Source organism: Triplophysa rosa, unplaced genomic scaffold (assembly GCF_024868665.1).
Source record: "Triplophysa rosa unplaced genomic scaffold, Trosa_1v2 scaffold388, whole genome shotgun sequence".
NCBI classification, from domain to species: Eukaryota; Metazoa; Chordata; class Actinopteri; order Cypriniformes; family Nemacheilidae; genus Triplophysa; species Triplophysa rosa.
Window position 1 is genome coordinate 25,842 of NW_026634386.1, and position 21,475 is coordinate 47,316.

Sequence of the window (21,475 nt, forward strand, 5' to 3'; positions counted from 1 at the left end):
CTTCCCTTTTTTCTGCAGACCGACACGTCAGACAGAGGGCTGGGGGCTGTCCTGTCCCAGGAGATGGGGGGAGAGGAACGGCCGGTGCTGTATATTAGCCGCAAGCTCTCAAAGAGGGAGGCGAAGTACAGCACCATCGAGAAAGAGTGTCTGGCGATCCGGTGGGCCTTTCTCACCCTCCGGTATTATCTCCTGGGGCGGGATTTCACCCTCTGGTCGGATCACGCTCCCCTCCAATGGCTCCACCGCATGAAAGATACCAACTCGCGGATCACCCGTTGGTATCTGGCTTTACAACCGTTCAAATTCAAGGTGATCCACAGGCCGGGGGCACAGATGGCTGTGGCCGATTTCCTCTCCAGGCGAAGGGGGAGGGGGGAGGCTGCAGGCCGGAGGGCTCCCCGGCCTGAGTCGGGCGGTGGGGGTATGTGGCAAGGGGGGTGTGATTTAGCGAGGTCTGCAGCGGGAGAGAAGGCTGAGAGAAGAGCGGTGAGTAAATGGGGTGCGAAGTGCAAATGATGAACAGCTGTCCTCTATTCCAGTAATTGGTGTGGGGATGCATATAAACAGCTCGGAGACAGAAGCCGGGTGTGTGAGAGCCAGCAGAGACTACTGCGGAGACAGAGAGAGAGAGGAGTGCTTCACGAGAGGATCGTCAGCTCCAGTGGAAAACTGAGACTGGGAACAGAGGCGCGCAGCGTCAGCATTGAACTTTCATTTGTGTGTGAATAAACGATACTTCGCTCTGCAGTAGTCAACCTGACCCCGATCTCTTCCTTCTCACCCTACACGAACTTTGTTACAGTTCATTTTAATAATGTGTGAAAGCGTAAAAGCATGACTGTGTAAAAATATATATATTTTTTTTATATCGAACAAAATAACAAAGTAACAAAAACAAAATACATAAAACATTAAATCACAGGAATCTGCAACAAAATTGAAGTCCGAAACGGAGCAGGATGAAGCAAAAGCTTGTTAATTTCCTGCCCCATTTTACACATCCACATAGTTCCAATACCTTGAACCTATACAAAAATTCTCAAAAAAATGAAAACAACAAAACAAAACAACAACAAATGTATCGCAATGCAACATCGCCTACATTCTTATCAGACAAAATAACATCAACATTTCACATTCACCTCTATATTTTTTATATATCTTTCAAATAAATACTTTTTATACAACTTTTTAAACCTTTCATTGTTTGAGCACTGTTTTAACACCTTCTCCAAACCATTCCACAACCTTACTCCACAAATGGAAATACACTTACTTTTTAAAGTTGTTCTTATTTTAAGGTTTTTTTTAAGATTAATCCTTCTCTCAAGTTATACCCACCCTGCCTTTCCTTAAACATTTTTTGTAAATATTCCAGAAGCAGATTATGTCTTGCTTTAAACATAATTTGCGCCGTCTTAAATTTCACCAAATCCATGAACTTCAATATATGTGACTTCAAAAATAATAAATTTGTATGATCCAAATATCCTGCATTATTAACAATTCTAATTGCTCTTTTACAATATCCATATTGCTTGCAACTTAGTTTTATACGCATTCCCCCAAATTTCTACACAGTAACTGAGATACGTAACATGAGTGTATTATACAAGACATACATTGACTTATTATTCAATAATGTCTTGACCTATTTAATATTGCTATAATCTTTGGCAAGTTTGCTTTAACATGTTTTCTTTGAGGTTTTCAGCAAATTTTGTGGTCTAAGATCACACCCAAAAATGTATATTCATATACTCTTTCAATACTTATGTTATTCATTTTCAATTCTACTTTTGAACTTGTTTTAGGAATTCCAAATAACATGATCTTTGTTTTACTTATATTTAACCACAATTTATTTACATCAAACCATTTCTTTAATTTATTCAATTCCGTTGTGACCTAAAGTCTCTTGTACATCATCCAACACAAAAATGTTTGTATCATCAGCAAATAAAATAAATGTTAATATAATATTTGATTGTCACGCTTCTCGTGGAGGAAGAACCCAATTGCAGGCAGGCGGGAGTGAAGGGGTTAACAGGATACTTTATTTAACAAAAAGACACGCAAAACATCAAAACCAAAAAACCCACGAGGTGGTATAACAAAACAAACAGGATACTAAACAGGACGTAGACTGACTCACAATAAACTAAGCAAAAACATTACTAGACAAACTAAATTAACACTTACTAAACATGACGAGACAATCCAAATGGGAGCACGGGCAAGGGGAAGACAGAAACATCCAACGACGAACGCCACGAAAGACACCATGTACAATGCACGAGCAACAAGACAATTAAACATGAGGGTATATAAAGGCAAGACAAACGAGGGAAACGAGCTAGGGCAGGTGGCAAACATTAGACACGGAAGGAAAGCAATACATGAAACTAGAGGGGCGGGGCCAATGACAAGACACTGGAGAGAACGCATATTATTGTCAAAAGGACAATAATATGTTTCTCTCCACACATAACCAAAGGCTTTGTCATGACTCTGCCACAGGACCAAGAAAAACATGACTAAGTGAGGCAGAGCCATGACATTTGATACTCTACACATGTCATTAATATAAATTATAAACAATTTTGGACCTAAGACTGATCCCTGCAGAACACCACGTTATATTCATATATGAAGATTTAAGTTCACCAATCTGTACAAATTGCTGCCTCTCTTTTAGATAACTACTCACCCAGTCCAAACCCACCCCTCTAATACCATACCTCAGTTTATACAAAAAATATCATGATTTATAGTGTCGAAAGCTTTCTTTAAGTCTATAAAAATTCCCACTACATGTTTCTTCAAATCTACACCATTTCTAATTTCTTCAATAAGTTCCATCAATGCCTGAGATGTTAATCTATTAGTACAAAAACCATATTGACTGTCATCTAAAAGATTGTTTCTTTCAATGAAATTGTCCAGTCTTTCTGTAAATAATTTTAGGATTTTGGAAAACTGGGGAAGTATAGAAACAGGTCTATAGTTTGTGAATTGATGTTTATCCCCATCTTTGTATAATGGAATAACTTTTGCCATCTTCATTTTATTTGGGGAATTTACCCAATTGAAAAGACCTATTAAATATATGAATTAAAGGCTCTACAATTTCTTCAATAACATTCTTTATTATGATCATATCAATATTATTCCAGTCCAAGGATGCTTTACTTTTACACTTTCTTACTGTATCTGTTATCTCTTGTCTATCCACTGCTCTAAGGAAAATAGAGTTCAGATTTCTGTTACCCAACTCACATCTTCTATCATTCTCTGAGTGATCTATTTTTTACCAAATCTGGACCCACGTTTACAATCAATTTGTTGAAACCATTTACCACCTCTTCCTTACTATCTACTTTATTTCCATTTTCAATAAACCATTCTGGGTAAGTTACTATTTTATTTTCTGTTCGCCTTTCTGATAATACCATTTAGAATATTCCATAAACCTTTCATATTATTTTTATTGTTATTTAACATTTTGTCGTAGTATTCCTTCTTACATGATCTCATTATGTTAATTAATTTATTCTTATACTTTTTATATCTACTTTCTGCTCCAGAGGTTCGATATTTAATAAATTGTTTATAAAGTGTATTCTTCTTTTTGCAATTGATGAAATAAAAAAAGAGTAAATAACAAAAAAGTAGAAGATGTAAAGTGATGAACAAGTGAAAGAAAGAAATGTCATGTGCAGAAATGTATTCTGTTTACACTAAATTGCTTTTGAACTATTTATTTTCTTACAAACATAACATTTTAGAGTTCTCAGGCGATGTTGCTGTATGAGGCTGGAAAGTCGTGAACTTTAAATTGAAGTTCATCACCAGTTACAGTCAAAATAAAAAGAATGGTATCAGAGCCTGTTTAATGTAAAATGACATAATCAGCTGCATACACGCTGCATACATTTTTATCCAATAAAACAAAATCATGGACTAGAGGTAAATGAATACTGACAAATGTACAGATGTTATGCATATTTCACATCTCAATGCATGCCTTGTTACCTAAATGCACACATGCACATATGTTAATGATTTCTTTCAACAAATGAAGTGTATTTTCTTTTAACAGGACTCCATAATGCGTCTGATTGAAGTAATTTTCAGTGGCCCTACACCCATATCCCCAAAGCTATTGTACTCCCCTGGCCTGAGGTATATCATTCTGCCTTCAAAATGAGGCAGTTCATACATAAGCCATTGCCCGTGTGTGACATTGCAGGACTGGCAGCCGGACATGCTGAAGCGTTCCTGGATAGATTTACAGTCATCCATCAGCTCGTACTTCTGTCCAACAAAATTCTCCTTTTCAAATATTCTCAGTCGGAATGTTCCTTTATGCTGAAAGGCAAATTAAAAATCATATTAACATGTTTCTTATTGCACCATCATTTTCAACAGAATGAAAAATATCAGCGTCTCGAATTACCATTGGGATCATTTTGCAGGAACTGACGCAGTCACTTATGTCAGTACTCATGATCTGCTTGTTATCGGGATACTCTCCTCTTCTTACCAGCATTTGGTGACCCATGAAGTTTGAGTGCTCGTAAACCATAAAACATCCGCTTTCCACCCTACAGGAGCAACAGCGGCTCAGATATGAGGTCACCTCAGGGCAGTCACCACTGATCTCATGGCTACGACCCTGGAAGTTTCTGTCCTCATAGAATATTATCTGAAAAGTAGCAAAAAAAGAAAATGTTGTGTTCACAATATAACATGTTTCACTGTTTTATATTTGCTGTGAGATCTAGTTAAAGTAACATCTGTTAATCGGTTCAAAATAAAAATGTTCTTTCACTTATCCATTTAGGACTAGCATCTATGTTCTTGAGAATGCAGTAGATATCTCTTACTTTTCCCATGATTTAGCTTTTTTCTATAGTGCCAGTGTTTTACAAGCATACAACATCAGCATGTGTTGCTTTTATACTGCACTTGATTGCTAAAAAAATCTATGGGCCATTGTTTGAAGCTCTTACTCAGCGATCCTGTTTTTTCTGAACCAGTTTACAGGTGATTACCAGAACTGTTTGCACCTGGATGTCTGCCAGATGTGACTTTTCTCGGTCATAGGTCATTATGTGGACAGATCCATCGCTATCTTGAGTAAATTGTTCATCACTATATAAAACTAAAACATAGAGATATGTTTATTTTCAGGATAACAAGTATAGTCAACAAAGGATTTATCTGATTCTCTGAGTTTATGTTGAGGGTTTATTATGGTCAAACTCTTTCAGGTCATTTGAGACAGTAAACGTAACAGTAGAAATGTCAGAGAGAATGGCACGGGGTCTTCAAGTTTGTGTTAAATTATATTGTAACAAGCTGATTTATATTGTAAACAAAATGAGTAACAAAAAAACATATATTTAAGATAACTGGCATCTGTATAATCTATTTTTATTAGACTACCGAGTAGAGAAACAGTTCACAATAGGTTTATTGAAGTAGCCACTTGAATGGATTCAGGTTTCTAGATTTTTTTGTTTTATGCTGTTCTGGATATGAAAGGTTGATCAGTTGAGTCACAGAATATTGTAATACATGTATGTTATTAATTGTTTATGTTGAGTACAGTTTGTGACCTCTTTAAACAGGCTCTGTTGTGTTACTGCTGGTAATACTGTATGACCATAATGTAAGGTACTGTGCATGAATAGCTCCCAGTATGACTCCAAAACACTAATATTAAATTTTTAAGTATGTTAATGATAATTAATTTGTTAATATTGCATCTAGTCAATACAAAGAAATAATTATTTCATAAAAAATAATTATTAATTGAATATACATTTGGAAACATCCATGCTCTGTATGATACTGACGATATTCTTCTTTAAAATACTGATATTATATATTTGACAGCTCTAATGTAAATCATGATGGTGATTGAAATGAAGTCAAATGAATGCTTGTGATCGTTTTATTTGTAATGCTTTTATTATTATTATTTATGTTTACAGACTGTGACTTTAACACAAGTCCATGATTCTTCTAACAGAGCTGAATCTGACGTTGCTGTATCCCATATCCCTGAAGCTCCTGTACTCTCCAGGCTGGAAGTAAATCATTCTGCCTCTGTAGTGGGGCTGCTCATACAAGAGCCAGTGACCCTCCATCACGTGACTGGACTGGCAGTCGGACATGCGGTAGCGGTCCATGACGGAGTCGCAGTCGTCAGTGAGCTCGTGCATCTGACCTCCAAAGTTCTCCCTCTCATAGATCCTCATTCTGTAGGATCCTCTATACTGTAAGATCAAACCCAAATGACCATTCAATACTTTACATTCAACATCTTGACTGTTTGAAAGCATTTTATATTATATTACTAATAATATGTTTTATGTACCTGAGGAACCATGCGGCAGGACCTGATGCCGTCGCTCATTCCCATGCGCGTGTAATCAGCGTACTCGCCTCTCCTCATGAAGAACTGGTTCCCCATGTAGTTGGAACGGTCGTAGACCACAAAGCAGCCGCTCTCCACCCTGCAGGAGTTGCAGCGGCTGAGTTAGGTAGACATGTCAGAGCAGTCACTGCTGCACTCATAAGAGCGACCCTGAAAGTTCCTGTCTTCATAGAAGATGATCTACCAAAAAATACACAAAATAAAAATCGTGATAGCATTAGGTTTGTGTATTTGAATGTTTGCATGCCGCAAACGTAAATTATACCTTTGTACAGAATGTTAATATGTATAGGAGTTACACTTTTAATAATTGAATAGCATTTAATGTAGATTGTGAATGTTCTGGCAGCTCCTCTCTGTTGGATTAAGCCCACCCGATACATACCTTGCCCATGTTTCTAGTCTTCGTGGGATTCTGTCCAGCTACTCTCCGTCTGACCGCCGGCTTTTATACTTTATAGGCTGATAATGGTTTTTGTCATTCAAATAGCCTGGAACCTGATGAACAAGCAGGTCTGTGATTTCTGTTAATTTAAATTGTGCAATCACAGCCTACAATGAAAGAGAAACACAGAGAGAGAGAGAGAGAGAGCGAGAGAGAGAGAGAGAGAGAGAGAGAGAGAGAGAGAGGGAGGGGGAGGCAAGGGAGATCTGGTTGGGCACAAGTTACCAAGTGTGATGGTTTCTCAACAAATCCTTTTGAAGTAATAACAAATTAATGACAAAATAAAAAAATATATGTGAGCTTTGTTATTTGTTTATGACATTGTTAATCAAAATAATTATTTCAAAATGAACTTTTACATGTGGAAATTATGCACATAAAATTTGCTTTGATTTCTATTGCTTTAGAGTTAAGGTTTAGCAATTTTATCGTACAGAATCTCTGCAACTACACAAATTTCAGGTAAATAGTATCTTTCTCACCCTTTCAAAAGTAGACGTATTCTGACTATTCTGAACACATTTGTCATTTTTTGGAGGATCTATTGACAGAAATGCCTTAGAATGAGCTATTTCTATCTACATGCACCGCGGGTCCCTTGCATGGAATTCACCATGTTGCTTCTACAATAGCCCTAACGGACAAACTGCTCTACAGAGCGCGTTTCATAAATACGTTTTCTTATTCAGGAATAGGTTGTTTGCACATGACGTAACGGCACTGTGCGAAGTGCAGATGGAGGGCAGCAAGTGATTTTGTCCTTAGGAATTCACTATCACAAACTCAAAATGACTACGTTTTGCATTGATGTTCAAATTGATCAAATGAAACCACAAGGTGTTTTTATTGTGTAGCAGAAGTTGATGTTCATGAAGGGGCAACATGCAAGTATTAAAGGGGTCATATGGCGGAAGTACATGTTTTTCTGTGTTTTTGGTGTGTTATAAGTTGCCCATGTATGTATTAGACACATAAAATTGCACAAATGAAAGTGTGGGAACAAAAGATGCATTCTATCTAAAAGCGAATGCTCAACCAGACTTGCCTGAAACGCCTCGTGTAACCACACCCCGGCGAATCTACGTAACTTCGTAACATAATTTGACTAAGACTGCTCAAATCTACACGTAGTTAAGGTGGGCGTAATTGTAAATCTCATTGTATCGTCTGTCAGTACAATTGCTTTGGAACCTGATGTTCCGAATATGGTATGAGGCGTTACATTTCCGTGAAATGCTTGCAGTATTTGACCAATGACTACGCACTGGTGAACTGGCCAATCATAGCACACCTCACTTTTCAGAGCGATGAGCTTTGTAAAAAATCAGAGATTTTTTAGAGGCAAAGAGGAGATACAAACATGCACGGTATGTGAAAAATACAACGTTTTTTAAACTTTAAATGGTGTATACACATTGCGTTACATCTGAAACAAACAATAATATTCGTTTTAGCCGTGCAATATGACTCCTTTAACTGAGAAACAGAGATAAAGGTTACTTTTAAACCTGAATCTGCGGTCGGGAGTAGCTGAGTCGGGTAACTTTTTTAAAACGCTTAACGAGGTTTAACGTACCTAAACACGACCAGGTGACCTCAAATTTCTGTCAAACATTGTCATAAACACTAGCTGCTGTTCTTATTAAGTCCTTATTAAACGGATAAAGTGATAAATCTTGCTATAAGGGTTTCTTCCTCATAGAAATCCATTATAAGGAAACAGCTTAACATACTGAAACAAAGACCACGTAAAGCGTAATTTCGATTAAACCTTAATTGTAATAAATGCTAGCTCTTGTTAAAAGATCAAGCACTTATTTCGGCGATAAAAATAGTCTCATATTGAGCTTGTTCTTCATAGAAGTTCATTATAAAGAAACCACATGCACTCTTAAAAATAAAGGTGCTTAAAAGGTTCTTCACAGCGATGCAATAGAATAACCATTTTTGGTTCCACAAAAAACCATTCAGTCAAAGGTTCTTTAAACAACCATCTCTTACTTTTTTAGAATCGTAATAACCTTTTTTTCACCACAAAGAACCTTTTGTGAAACAAAGGTTCTTCAGATGTTAAAGGTTCTTTATGGAACCAAAAGGTTCTTCTATGGCTTCAAAGAACCTTTTGAAGCACCTTTTTTAAGAGTGTAACTTGGCTCAAGGCAGCGACAAACTGAGATCATAACACTTTTCACTTATGTTTATGTTTGATATCAGTGATAAACAAATGTATTTAACTTGGTTTTCTGTAGTCGTTGTTTCAGTACGTTATTATGTTTCCTTTTAATGGACTTCTATAGGGAATAAATGCTGGACGCAAGATTTTTCATTTTATCCCTTTAATAAGGATTCGTTGTTTTAACAGAAGCTAGTGTTTATTACAAGTAAGGGTTAACAGATATTTGGGCTTCCCTGGTCTTTTTTTAGGTTGTTAAACATAGGTCTTTTGAGTTTGTTATAGTGAATTCCTATGGAGAAAATCCTCCATCGGCACTTCGCAAGTCATCAAAACCACGTGATTGCAAAACAACTTATAAGGCGAAAATCTGATGACCTCTGATGATCTAATTCCCCTCTCAGCCTCCGTGGTGATTTGAAAAGGAGGGGTGGAGTGAGCCTTTGGTTGCAATTCACAACATCACCACTAGATGCTGGTAAAAATTAGCCAATGGTCCTGTAATGATTTGCGTTAATACATGTTACATGCATGTTGAGAAACTACCATTAAGCAGGATTGCTAATAGATTAATCATTAAAAAAAAAACTTGCCTGCAACATGACTTAAAAGGCAATACATTTTAAAAAGTATCTTGGCCAGACCAGCAGTGACAAGTTGCAACAAGCTATAATGGATTCGGTGTTAGAAATGTTTTTTGTCATGTTACAGCAATGCCCCCTTTGAGTCAAAATTTTAAAGATGCATTTCAACTAAACTATTCTTAGTAAAACAGTCAAAACAAAAAGAGAACTTTAAGGTGGTTGAAGACTTATTGGAATAGTTTACTTAATTTTAATACATAATTTACTACGTATTGTTACGAATGCCACACGGAGACACACAGAGTGAGGATCCAAATGCAGTCGTTTATTGATGGGGTAATCCAAAATCATAAACTTAAACAGGCCAAAGTCCATACACATGTAATAAGGTCAACCAGGGCAGACAAATCCAAAGGGGTACAGGCAAAGACACGATAATCCAAATAACAAGGCAGAAACCAGATAAACAGACAATGGTAGAAATACTCAGATGTAACACTGACAAGACTTCGCAATGACTGATAGAATGAACCAGGTATAAATAGACACAGTTAACAAGGTCCGGATGAATACAATGATGACTGATGAGTCTGGGCAGAGGGTTACGGGAAATGTAGTAATGTGTGCATGCAGTCAGTGCTGGGCACTCCAACTGGTGATCGTGACATAGCCCCCCCCCGCCAAAGGAGCGGCTTCCATACGCTCCACAGATTTGAACAGGGGGGTGATGGAGTGAATGCGGCACAGGGGGAGGGATGGAGGGCCAGGCCCGTGAAGGGGAACAGGACCTGGGCCGTGGAGCAGAGGCGGGCCTGGGCAGTGCAGCAGAGGCGGGCCTGGGCCGTGGAGCAGAGGTGCAGGCAGCGCTGGAAGCGCTGGAAGCTAGAGATGCGCAGGCAGGGATGGAAGCCAGGGAGGCGCAGGCAGGGCTGGAAGACCAGTGGTGGACACCTTGGACGAGGCAGGGAGCTCAGATGCGGCCATCTTGGACGAGGCAGGGAGCTCAGAAGCGGCCATCTTGGACGAGGCAGGGAATTCAGTGGTTTCAGAAACAGCCTCTGGTGCAAACGAACAGTGCACAGCCCAGACACACAGCAGGGCAGCAGCCACCATCGTCAGAGCAGACTCAAAGGGCAGAACCTCTGGAACGGAAAACTCCGGGACCCCTGGAGTTGGGACCACCGGACCTGGGAACACTGGTGTGGCGGCCATCTTGTGAACAGGCTTTGACCTGGCGGCAATCTTGTTAATGGGTTTTGGGCCGGCGGCCATCTCGCAAGCGGGCTCTGGACTGGCGGCCATCTTGTGAACAGGCTCTGAACTGGCAGCCATCTTGCGAATGGGCTCTGGTGGCCATCTTGCGAGTGGGCTCTGGACTGGCGGCCATCTTGCGAGTGGGCTCTGGACTGGCGGCCATCTTGCAAGCGTGCTCTGGTGAGGCGGCCATGAGGACTGGACTGGCCACCATTAATGTGGAGCATGCAGGCTGCCGTGCTTGGCCTGGCTCCTTGGCTAACGGAGCCTGAGGCCAACTGCCCACTCCCAAAAATGATTAGGAGCAGCCTCCTACTCCACTTCACCCACGGTGAAGGGGGAGCCACAAGATAAAAAGGCATAGTCTATAAACTGTGCCAAGGACCCTCAAAAACCATATACAGATCACATTGATCACGCAGGAGTGGGCAGTTTGCACCAACTACTTCAATATGCCATTAAAGACCATGGCGGGTGTAGACTCCATGTTAGCGTGTCCGTCTTCTAAGCCGGAGTGGACCGATTGGAGGTTCGAGACTCACTTGGAGCGGATGTAAGTCCTGTGACAAGCAACTAAACCAGAAATGAATGATTCAAAGCGACAACAGAAGTTTGTCGCTTTGAATCATTCATTCAAAGAATTGGCTAAACGACACACACTGTCTTTTAGTCAATACATGAGGGCGAATGTGACACAATATCACTATTTTTATAATAATTGAACGCGGACCGGAGAAAGTAAACTGCACAAGGTGAAAATGTAACAAATTATTATTAATGAGCTAGAACAGAGGCCCGTGTGAAGACGTGAACGAAAAAACATTATATTTGCCAAAATATGCAGTTTATAGACTGTTTCATCGTTATTAAATAAAAGTGTGACGAAGTAGTGTATTGACCTGCGTTTAAATGACAAGCATTGAGTTGTCATTGTCAGTAGGCTACAGGCTTTTAAAAACAGCTTCCACTTCTCAGTTGACGGGGGATGGGGACTGGGAGAGGTGTGAATGTCTCGCTTTTTGAAAGAGCAGAGAATTAATGTCTTACCTGCAGGGTGACAAATAAACGTAACATGCCGTAACACTGATAAGAAACTTAACTCCAAACGTAAACGAAACATCTTTGCCAAAATATGCTTTTTATAATTGTAATGCTCCTAATTTACGTAACATATTCAATTATTTTAATATTACATTTTACATATTACATATTAAAACACTGTAGTGACCTCTCGTTTAAATGACAAACAATTAAATGTTTTCATATCTTCTTTATCAATTCAGCACTTTATAAAGCAATTAAGGTAAAAATCCCTGTTTACATTTCAATCTATTTTTAAATATGCAACTTCTCAATTGACACCTCTTTTGAGTTTTCGCTGAAGTGTTATAGTGTGATTTCTTCCTGCAGTAGGAGGTGGGGGTTGATGAAGGTTGTGTGAGCAGTAACAAAGAGCTGAATATTAAAAGGCATTTAAAGTGCAGGGTCCTAAGCTTAAACTGCGCTAGAAATCCCCTTTTAAATGCTGCTTCATGTGAATTGCGAGAGCGCCGTCTCACATTGAGCCTTGCAAGTCATTCAAGAGCCGAATTATTTCGGCACGTAGCAGTTTTAAAATGTATTCCAAATAAGATGTTTAACTTGTCAGAAGTTAAGATACAAAACAAATAGACCGTTTCTGATATTTTGGCAGACGATGCGAAAAATATTCACAAAGAAACCGCAGCTGAAGTCGCACCACACTGACCTAATTTTGCTTGGTCGATTTAATATTATGATCAGTTTTAACTTTCTAATGGTAAAAGGTAGTTTCTGAAACGAGTGATAAGCATGAGTGTTAGGGATTGTGGACAGAACCCAAGCACAGACAGTGAAAGACCCATGAGGGGGCAAAACCACAAGACAATAAACTAATACTTCACAGAGAATAAAAACACTGACTAGACTGACTAAGAATAAACACTTGACTAAAACACTGACTAGACTTTACTTAACCTTAATGACAGGAACACAGTATCAAGACAAATGTTGTAGCCTCATTCACAGAGGTGTCTATGCAAAACAAACCGCACAAGACAGAAAACACCAGGGTATTAAATAAGGAACCAAATCAAGCAAGGAACAGGTGAGGAGCATGAAACCATAACAAGATAATTAATGCGGTAACGAGAGTGGGGACATAGACGAGACCGGAGAGCTCATGGCATGCCGAACCCAGCGATGTCTACGAGCTTCCGCACAGAACACGTGGTACTGTCATGATCCTGCCCCAGGACTAGAAAAACTCGACAAGACGAGGCAGAACCATGACAGTACCCCCCACTTAAAAGACGCTCCCTGGCGTCCTCTAAGGCAACACCACTAACTAGACACGACAGACTGGAAAACAGACAAGAAACAACAGAACATTGTAAAAATCAACAAAGGCAAACAGGCAATAAGAACAAACGGGTTAGTGTGACATAATAAAAATAATATACATGGGAGGGGAGGGGGAAACAACCATGTTCTGGGGAGGAGGAGTCCGAGGGTTCAGGCTAGAGGGGGAGGCAGTCTTTGCCCGGGAGGGTGTGGGACGAGGGCGGGTGGCCCGGGTAGGGTGGACAGTGGGCTTGGAGGGACAGGCTTGTTTGAAGTAGCGGGTGGAGGAACAGTTCCTGGGGGAATGCCCAACAGGGGCGAGAGAAACCCAGCTGTGTTTACAGTGGTATTTATTCCATATGGGGATATATGCTGATAATCCAACGATATTATAGAGCACATTCGGTTTTAAGGGAAATAAAGCTAAATCATGAGTTGGGTTTTGCCATTTTTATGAATGACGCGCATCGCAGTACACACGAGCAAACATGCACAGAGTTTTCCAGAGGCACTCTGATCTCACTCGCTGTATTTCTCAATTTGCACAAAACACAGAGCGAATACAAACATTAAAACCCAAAACGCCAGAAGGATCGTGAGGCCCCGCTTTCGTGGTCCGTACTCATACTGAAAATCAAGATCAAGCGAGCTTTTGCCCTTCTGCTCCGCTGGAGGTTTCCGTCCTCCCTGAGCTCGCCTTAGGACACCTGCGTTACGGTTTGACAGGTGTACCGCCTCAGTCAAACTCCCCACCTGCCACTGTCCCGCGCCCCGGCCCGCGAGGGGCCGAGGGCTTGACGCCAGAAGCGAGAGCCCTCGGGGGGCTCGCCTCCCCGCCTCACCGGGTGAGTGAGGAAACGATAAGAGTAGTGGTATTTCACCGGCGGCGCCTGCGCGAGGCGGGGCCTCCCACTTATCCTACACCCTCAACTCAACTCAACTTTATTTATATAGCGCTTTTACAATTTTCATTGTTACAAAGCAGCTGCACATGAGACACATTGACTACAAGCAAAACAATCAAAGTTGTACCTGCAAAAACAAGAAAAGGTTGAAAACACAGAAGACAGACACACCCACACACAAAACACTCCACACACACAACACGCACCGACAACACACACAGACAAGAGACAAACACACACGACGACCACACACACACACACACACACCCAGCACGTACGTACACAGACAAGTACGCACACACACACACGCTCAGTGAGAGCACACATTTAGGATAAAGGAGATCGGTACTGAGGAAGCTAAACCATGTAGGGTTTTATAGGTAATAAGCAAGATTTTAAAGTTAAGCGATGCTTTATAGGTAACCAGTGCAAGTTGACAGAACCGGGCTAATATGTTCATACTTTTTTGTACGTGTAAGAACTCGAGCTGCCGCGTTTTGGACCAATTGGAGTTTTTGTAATAAGCCTGCAGGGCAACCACCTAACAGTGCATTACAGTAATCTAGTCTTGATGTCATGAATGCATGAATTAACTTCTCTGCATCTGACATTGACAGCATATGAACGTAGTTTAGATATATTCTTAAAATGGAAAAACGCAATTTTACAGGTGTTGGCGACGTGGCTCTCAAATGACAGATTCTATCGAATAGAACGCAAGATTCTTGCTGACGACGAAGGGTTTTATGGAACATCCGTCAATAGTTAAACAGTATTCTTGGTTGTTACTTATAGCAGGTTTTCGGTCCAATAAGTAACACTTCCGTTTTGTCCGAGTTCAGTAATAAAAAGTTGTTACTCATCCAGTTTTTTATATCGACTATGCATCCATTATTCATTGGAACTGCTGTGTTTCATGAGGCTTCGAGGAAATATAAAGTTGAGTATCATCAGCATAACAGTGAAAGCTAACTCCGTGTCGCTTTATTATATCTCCTAGAGGTAGCATGTATAATGCGAAGAGCAGAGGCCTAAGACTGAGCCCTGTGGTACACCGTACTGGACTTGCGATTTGCTGACACCTCATTTTTATTGCTACAAATTGAAAACGGTCGGATAAATAAGATTAAACCATTTCAAAGCTATTCCCTTAATGCGACTAATTTTCGAGTCTATGTAGGAGTGTGCTGTGGTCAATGGTATCGAATGCAGCACTAAGGTCTAGCAGCACCAAAAACGAGATACAACCTCGGTCAGACGCCAATAGCAGATCATTTGTAACTCTGATCAAAGCAGTCTCTGTACTGTGACATGCTCTAAATCCAGACTGGAATTCTTCATTGATGTTCATTCCTTTGGAGGAAGGAGCATAATTAGTTGAAACTACTTTTTCCAGAACTTTAGATATGAAAGGTAGATTCGATATAGGCCTGTAGTTCCTTAGTTCTCTAGGGTCGAGTTGGGGTTTTTTGACAAGGGGCCTTATAACAGCCACCTTATATGCTTTAGGCACATGTCCTAATGTCAGAGATGAGTTAATAATACCAAGAAGAGGATCTATAATTTCTGGGAGCATCTCTTTCAGTAGATTTGTAGGTATAGGGTCTAGTATGCATGTTGTTGATTTAGATGATCTAATAATTTTAGACAGCTCATCTTGATCTACGGTATAAAATAATTGCATTTTCTCCTTAAGGGCGCTGTAGTTAGTTTGTTCAGCGGGTTTCACTTCTGATTGCATTGTTATAATTTTTTCTCTAATATCTTGGATTTTATATGTGAAGTAGTTCATAAATTCATCACTGCTATGCTGATATACAGGATCAGAAGTCACTGACGATTTATTTTTTGTTAATTTAGCCACCGTGTTAAATAAAAACCTAGGGTTGTGCTGGTTTTCTTCTATTAGTGATGAAAAGTAGGCGGATCTAGAAGTTATTAGGGCTTTCCTGTATTTTCGAATACTATCCTTCCATGCTGTACGAAATACCTCTAATTTAGTTTTCTTAAAGTTGCGCTCCATTTTTCGGGCCGCTTTCTTTAGAGCCTGAGTGTGTTCATTATACCACGGTGTGGGGCTGCCATTTTTAATCTTCTTTAAACGTAGTGGAGCAACTTTGTCTAGCGTTACCGAGAAGGTGGAATTAAAATTTTCAGTGGTAATGTCAAGATCTTCAACGTTATTTCTCATGATTTGAGACAATTCGGGCAGATTATCGAGAAACGCATCTTTGGTAGTTGAAGTTATTGTTCTACCATATTTGTAACAATGAGTTTTATTTGCAGCCGTAGGCCAGTGAAGCAAACATAATACCAGATAATGATCCGAAATGTCTTCACTCTGCTGAAGGATTTTAACGTCGTCCACATTTATACCGTAAGACAGTATTAAATCTAAAGTATGATTACGAAGGTGAGTGGGTCCTGACACATGTTGACTAATGCCCATGGAGTTAAGAGTGTCTTTGAAAGCCATTCCTAAGGCATCTGTAACGTTATCTACGTGGATGTTAAAGTCACCAACGACAAGGAGTCTATCTGCGGCCAGTACTAGTTCTGATAAGAACCCACCAAATTCTTTAATAAAATCTGTGTGGTGCCCTGGAGGCCTATATACGTACAATAGCTAGAATAAATTTAAAAAGAGTTTTATCTTTAGTATTAGGTGTTGAAACATGAAGAACCATGACTTCAAAAGAATTATATTTAGAGTTACAGTTATATTTAATCCTGCACTTGCTACAGTTATATTTCCGGCCTACCATATTAAGATCTCCGGCCTACCATATTAAGATCTCCGGCCTACCATATTAAGATCTCCGGCCTACCATATTAAGATTTAATTGTAGGGAGCGCTCTCAATAACACATACGTATATCATGTGCTCTTTATCTTGACACCTTTCCGGGGGCTTTCGGACGTCTCAATAACACATACGTATATCATGTGCAATAACACATACGTATATCATGTGCAATAACACATACGTATATCATGTGCTCTTTATCTTGACACCTTACCGGGGGCTTTCGGACGATACATTATTTAACCTTGGTTTTATTAAAAATGAACTCATGGTTTAGTGTGATAATGATAAACAACCCAGCGTTCTTAATTAAACTTCTCTACAAAAGTGTGTGTGGTGTACGTGCAGTTCCTGTCATAGTTTGATAAGATATTTGGTGTGTACGCAGGTGTTCAAGTGTTCAAACTCATACATGAGGCCCATAGCCCTTGTTACAATCAGAGAAGTATATGAACTCTATAACTTCCTTTAAATGTATTCTTTATATAAGAAAGCTATTTTATATAAGAAAACTCAGTAATATATTTAGAATATAAGAAAAGTCAATAATATGTCAAGAAAAACCACCATAAGAGTTGTGGCAATATCTCCTTTAAAGGGATAGTTCACCCAAAAATGAAAATTCTGTCATCATTTACTCACCCTCAGGTTGTTCCAAACCTGTATAAATGTCTTTGTTCTGCTAAACACAAAGGAAGCTATTTGGAAGAATGTCAGTAACCAAACAGATCTCATCCCCCATTTACTGCCTTAGTAGGGAAAATAAATACTATGGGAGTCAATGGGGGATGAGATCTGTTTTGGGTGAACTATTCCTTTAAAATTACATGCGCTGCAGTTAAATATCTAAAATATGATTTCCCCAACAATTTATGACTTCCCTAAAGGTTTTGGGGTGGGGAAACATAGCGAGGGGGCATCCAATCAGATTTTTTTTTATATACGTTTGATACTGGTTTGTTAAAAAGCAAGTGTTGTCAAATGGACAAAAACAGTCCATAGAGATGTAAATTTGTGAAAAGCAGTGAAAGAACTGATGCAGTTAAAAAAACATTCCATACACACATACTGTTGTATTGCGTTGCCACTGACGAGGAGGTATCCAATAAAAACTTTTAATAATAAATCCAAGGAATGATATACTAGAAACACTGCAGGATTTCCCATAAAATGCATTTACTTGGACCCAGGTATTTATGGCCGCCCAAGTATATTTGGCATCACATTTTTTTTATCCATACCTGCTAATGACTGTATCTGTGATTGAATAACTAGTGGATAAGCAGCGCTTACGCGTCTTCTCTCCTTCCTGACTTGTTTGGTGCGAGTCAGAGCATGTGAGCGAAGCGGAGCGTTAATATTTCTCGTGGCACGGAGAGCGCCTTTCTGAAAATTCCGCTCCGCTCACTCAATATACGCTCAGTCGCTCACTCAGCCCTCTTGGTGATTTACTTTTTTGCAGCTGGATTGTTGTCCTATGTACACCGCATGAGCCTGAAGCCTGAATAATAGCACAACGGCAACGGCATGCACGTCAGCTACAAGCGCCTCGTCCATTTGTGGAGGTGCTCAGGCGACAAGAGGTTTGATACAGGCTCATTTCAGTTAAAAAAAACATTATAACATTTATATTTATTTCTCTTAAGAAGACATTGTGTCACTTACCCAATGTAATAGTTGCTTTTCTGAAATAAAACCTGAATAAACCTCAAAGTCATATGCGGCCGAGGCCGACAAATGTGATCTCCAGAGGACACATGCAGCCTTCGAAGACTCAACTACTTTGTCCAAGTTTCTTAAAGTACTTTCTAAAATGCTGTAACGATTGAGGTTTGACATTTTAAGACCGCATTTCCCCTTGTTTTGGTCTATTTTTCTTTAGAGCCCGTTTCTTTTATTAACCCCAGTAATAAAAGGTGTTCATAGTGCATTTCATCTTTTATTTTGAATGTTGCACTATGGCAGCTGTATGTTCACGGAAAGAAAGTAACGAAAATCAAATATACTTTATCAGTTATTATACAGTTATTTTAGGCACTCTTTAAATAAAAATGACAAAAAATATTGGCACAAAATGTCGGACTGAAACATAACTGCTTTTTTTAAGCCTACTACTTAAACTGAGACATTTATTCAAGACGTTTATTATAAACTGAAAACAATTAGGCTTACTAGACATATTTTACATCAGAGCGGGATTGGTTTACCAGTGAGCATGAACGTAATGTGAGCGGAGTGTTTGCTTGGTCCGTGAGTGACTGAGCGAAGCGCACAGTCATTGAGCGAAATATTGAGCTTTCGCTCACATGCTCTGGTGTGAGTGGAGCGTGGCCGCGTCGCGCATCCTCCTCTTCTGTGTTCGCATGCACTCTCTTCCGATGAGCTCCATGTGCGAGCCCTCAGCCTCTCGTATTTAACTGTCACTTGCATTTAAAATCAAAGAAGCGTTCGTAATACAGCAACACATTGTCGAGAACAGCATATAGCCGCTCTTTAATGTAGATGTACTGTATTGTGATTTTGTCCGATGATGTTGCGTTTATAAATCAGGATTTTAGCAGCGGTTAAAGTGACTGCTGGTGGCATCACGTTGTAGAATACAGTATAATGTTACAGATAATAGAGTAGAAGAAAAACAGATAAGTGCTAACACTAACACGACATGATGACGTCACAAATATGCTAATTAGTTTGTGACGTCACCAGCGCCACAAGTCTGTCAAAATCCTATGGGAAACACTGTGAGAACAGGCAATATACAGCATGGTAAACTAAACAGAGACATGACCAACAACAAAGAAACAGGTGAGTATAAATGCAGTCCGGATAATGATGGTAATCAATGGCAGGTGTTGGTGATTGCAGATGAGGTACAGGTGAGGATCATGGGAATTGAAGTCCTTAGGGGAAACAGACGGGACTGTCACAACTGTTTATTTACACACATTTATATTACATATTATTAATATTAACTTACACTTACATTTATGCATTTGGCAGACGCTTTTATCCAAAGCGACTTACATTGCATTTTATTATACATTTGTTAAATAAAATATACATAATTATAATTATACATATTAATCATAATTATACATAAAATATACTGATTATACATAATCAGTAATAATGTTCCCACTAGAGGCAACAAATGTCGTGTTTATAATGTCTTTTTATATTTAGTATTTATTTTGGGTTTATTGTCTTTGTTGAGTCGCGACGAGACGTGGCGTAACACTGGTTGATCAAGAAGGGCCAAAGCGCTCGCGTTATTTATACCATTCCCTGCTGTAATGCAAGCTTGTTTCTATCTCACACAAACTCTGTATGATGTACATGTATATGGTTGTTTGTTTATAGTCTTTATAAAGTCGTATATAAAAGGTAAAACAGTTAGCTATAGTTTTTAACTATTTAACATCATATGTTTTAAATAAAACCTTACCAATCCTTTACATCCAAGTTGCGCTGGCAAAGTTGATGTATCGGCTTGATCATCTTCATTTTCCGTATTAGATTCGGGCTCGAATTGATATGAGGAAGTACCGATGACATTTTATCACCTGTCAGTACAATTGCGTGGGAACATGATGTTGCGAATATGGTAAGAGGCGTTACATTTCCGTGAAACGCTTGCAGTATTCAACCAATCACTACGCACAGGTTTACTGGCCAATCATAGCACACCTCGCTTTTCAGAGCGATGAGCTTTGTAAAAAAAAATCAGCGCGTTTCAGAGAGACGGAGCAAAGAGGAGATACAAACATGCACGGTATGTGGAAAATACAGCGTTTTTGAACCTTAAATCGTGTAGACACATTGCATTCCATAAAACAAACGATAATATTAGTTTTAGCCCTGTCATATGACCCCTTTAAGATTATCATTAATAATCTAATAGCATTTGAAATTTTGTAGTGAAGACGTGTCAAGTCACCGCATCCTTCTTTATCCAGCTCTAACATCTCAGCTCTTGTCAGGTCACCGCTTCCCATTCTCCGCTCTACCATCAGGTCTGGGCATGAACTGCATCCTGCTCACTGTGGTAACCTTGGAACAATGAGACAAGACTGGATGAGAGTACAGTACTTTTCTGCTTACACAGGAAGTTACCACTCGTCTGTCAGCAGTGGCACCAGTCTACCGTGGAAATTTAAAATAACCGCATAGACAGCCCAATTTTAAAGGTGTCCTGCAACTGGGCTTGTTTATTGTTTTATACTGTTTTATGAGGTCTACTTATGACGTTTGCGTGGTTTTTACATTCGAAAGCATCAAAATCAATAAGTAATAGGCTATTTTCTACCCTGGTTTTGAGGCCGGCTTGACAAACGCTCTGTTTAAATGGGCGTGCCGCATTGAAGACTTGGAAGTAAACGCCCACTGCTATGTAATGATTTTGCACACTAAATTAAAAAGGTATTGCAAACTGCATTTGCAAATGCGTGTTCTATTTGTTCGTGTCAAAATTGTGCCATAATTCAAACGCAAATGCA

The 21,475-nt window shown here is 39.5% G+C and overlaps 3 protein-coding genes across 3 annotated transcripts in view; 1 reads left to right on the forward strand and 2 right to left on the reverse strand.

The window, feature by feature from the left end:
- Nucleotides 1-3,937: 3,937 nt before the first annotated feature.
- Nucleotides 3,938-4,901, reverse strand: crygm5 (crystallin, gamma M5). The gene is made up of 3 exons (XM_057328162.1): nt 4,893-4,901; nt 4,463-4,711; nt 3,938-4,374 (listed from the first exon to the last, which is right to left on the reverse strand). Exons 1-3 carry the CDS (start codon nt 4,899-4,901, stop codon nt 4,099-4,101), a joined length of 534 nt encoding a protein of 177 aa, XP_057184145.1. The 3' UTR covers nt 3,938-4,098.
- A 1,066-nt stretch (nt 4,902-5,967) lies between these two features.
- Nucleotides 5,968-6,939, reverse strand: LOC130550660 (gamma-crystallin M3). Its single transcript, XM_057328163.1, has 3 exons — nt 6,837-6,939; nt 6,392-6,631; nt 5,968-6,290 (listed from the first exon to the last, which is right to left on the reverse strand). Exons 2-3 carry the CDS (start codon nt 6,485-6,487, stop codon nt 6,015-6,017), a joined length of 372 nt encoding a protein of 123 aa, XP_057184146.1. The 5' UTR covers nt 6,488-6,631; nt 6,837-6,939; the 3' UTR covers nt 5,968-6,014.
- A 4,435-nt stretch (nt 6,940-11,374) lies between these two features.
- ptpdc1b (protein tyrosine phosphatase domain containing 1b) overlaps nt 11,375-21,475 on the forward strand; it is a 58,109-nt gene continuing 48,008 nt past the window's right edge. The window contains exon 1 of the mRNA XM_057328158.1: nt 11,375-11,460. Coding sequence (XP_057184141.1) covers nt 11,375-11,460 — 86 coding nt within the window. The remainder of the gene's footprint in view (nt 11,461-21,475) is intronic.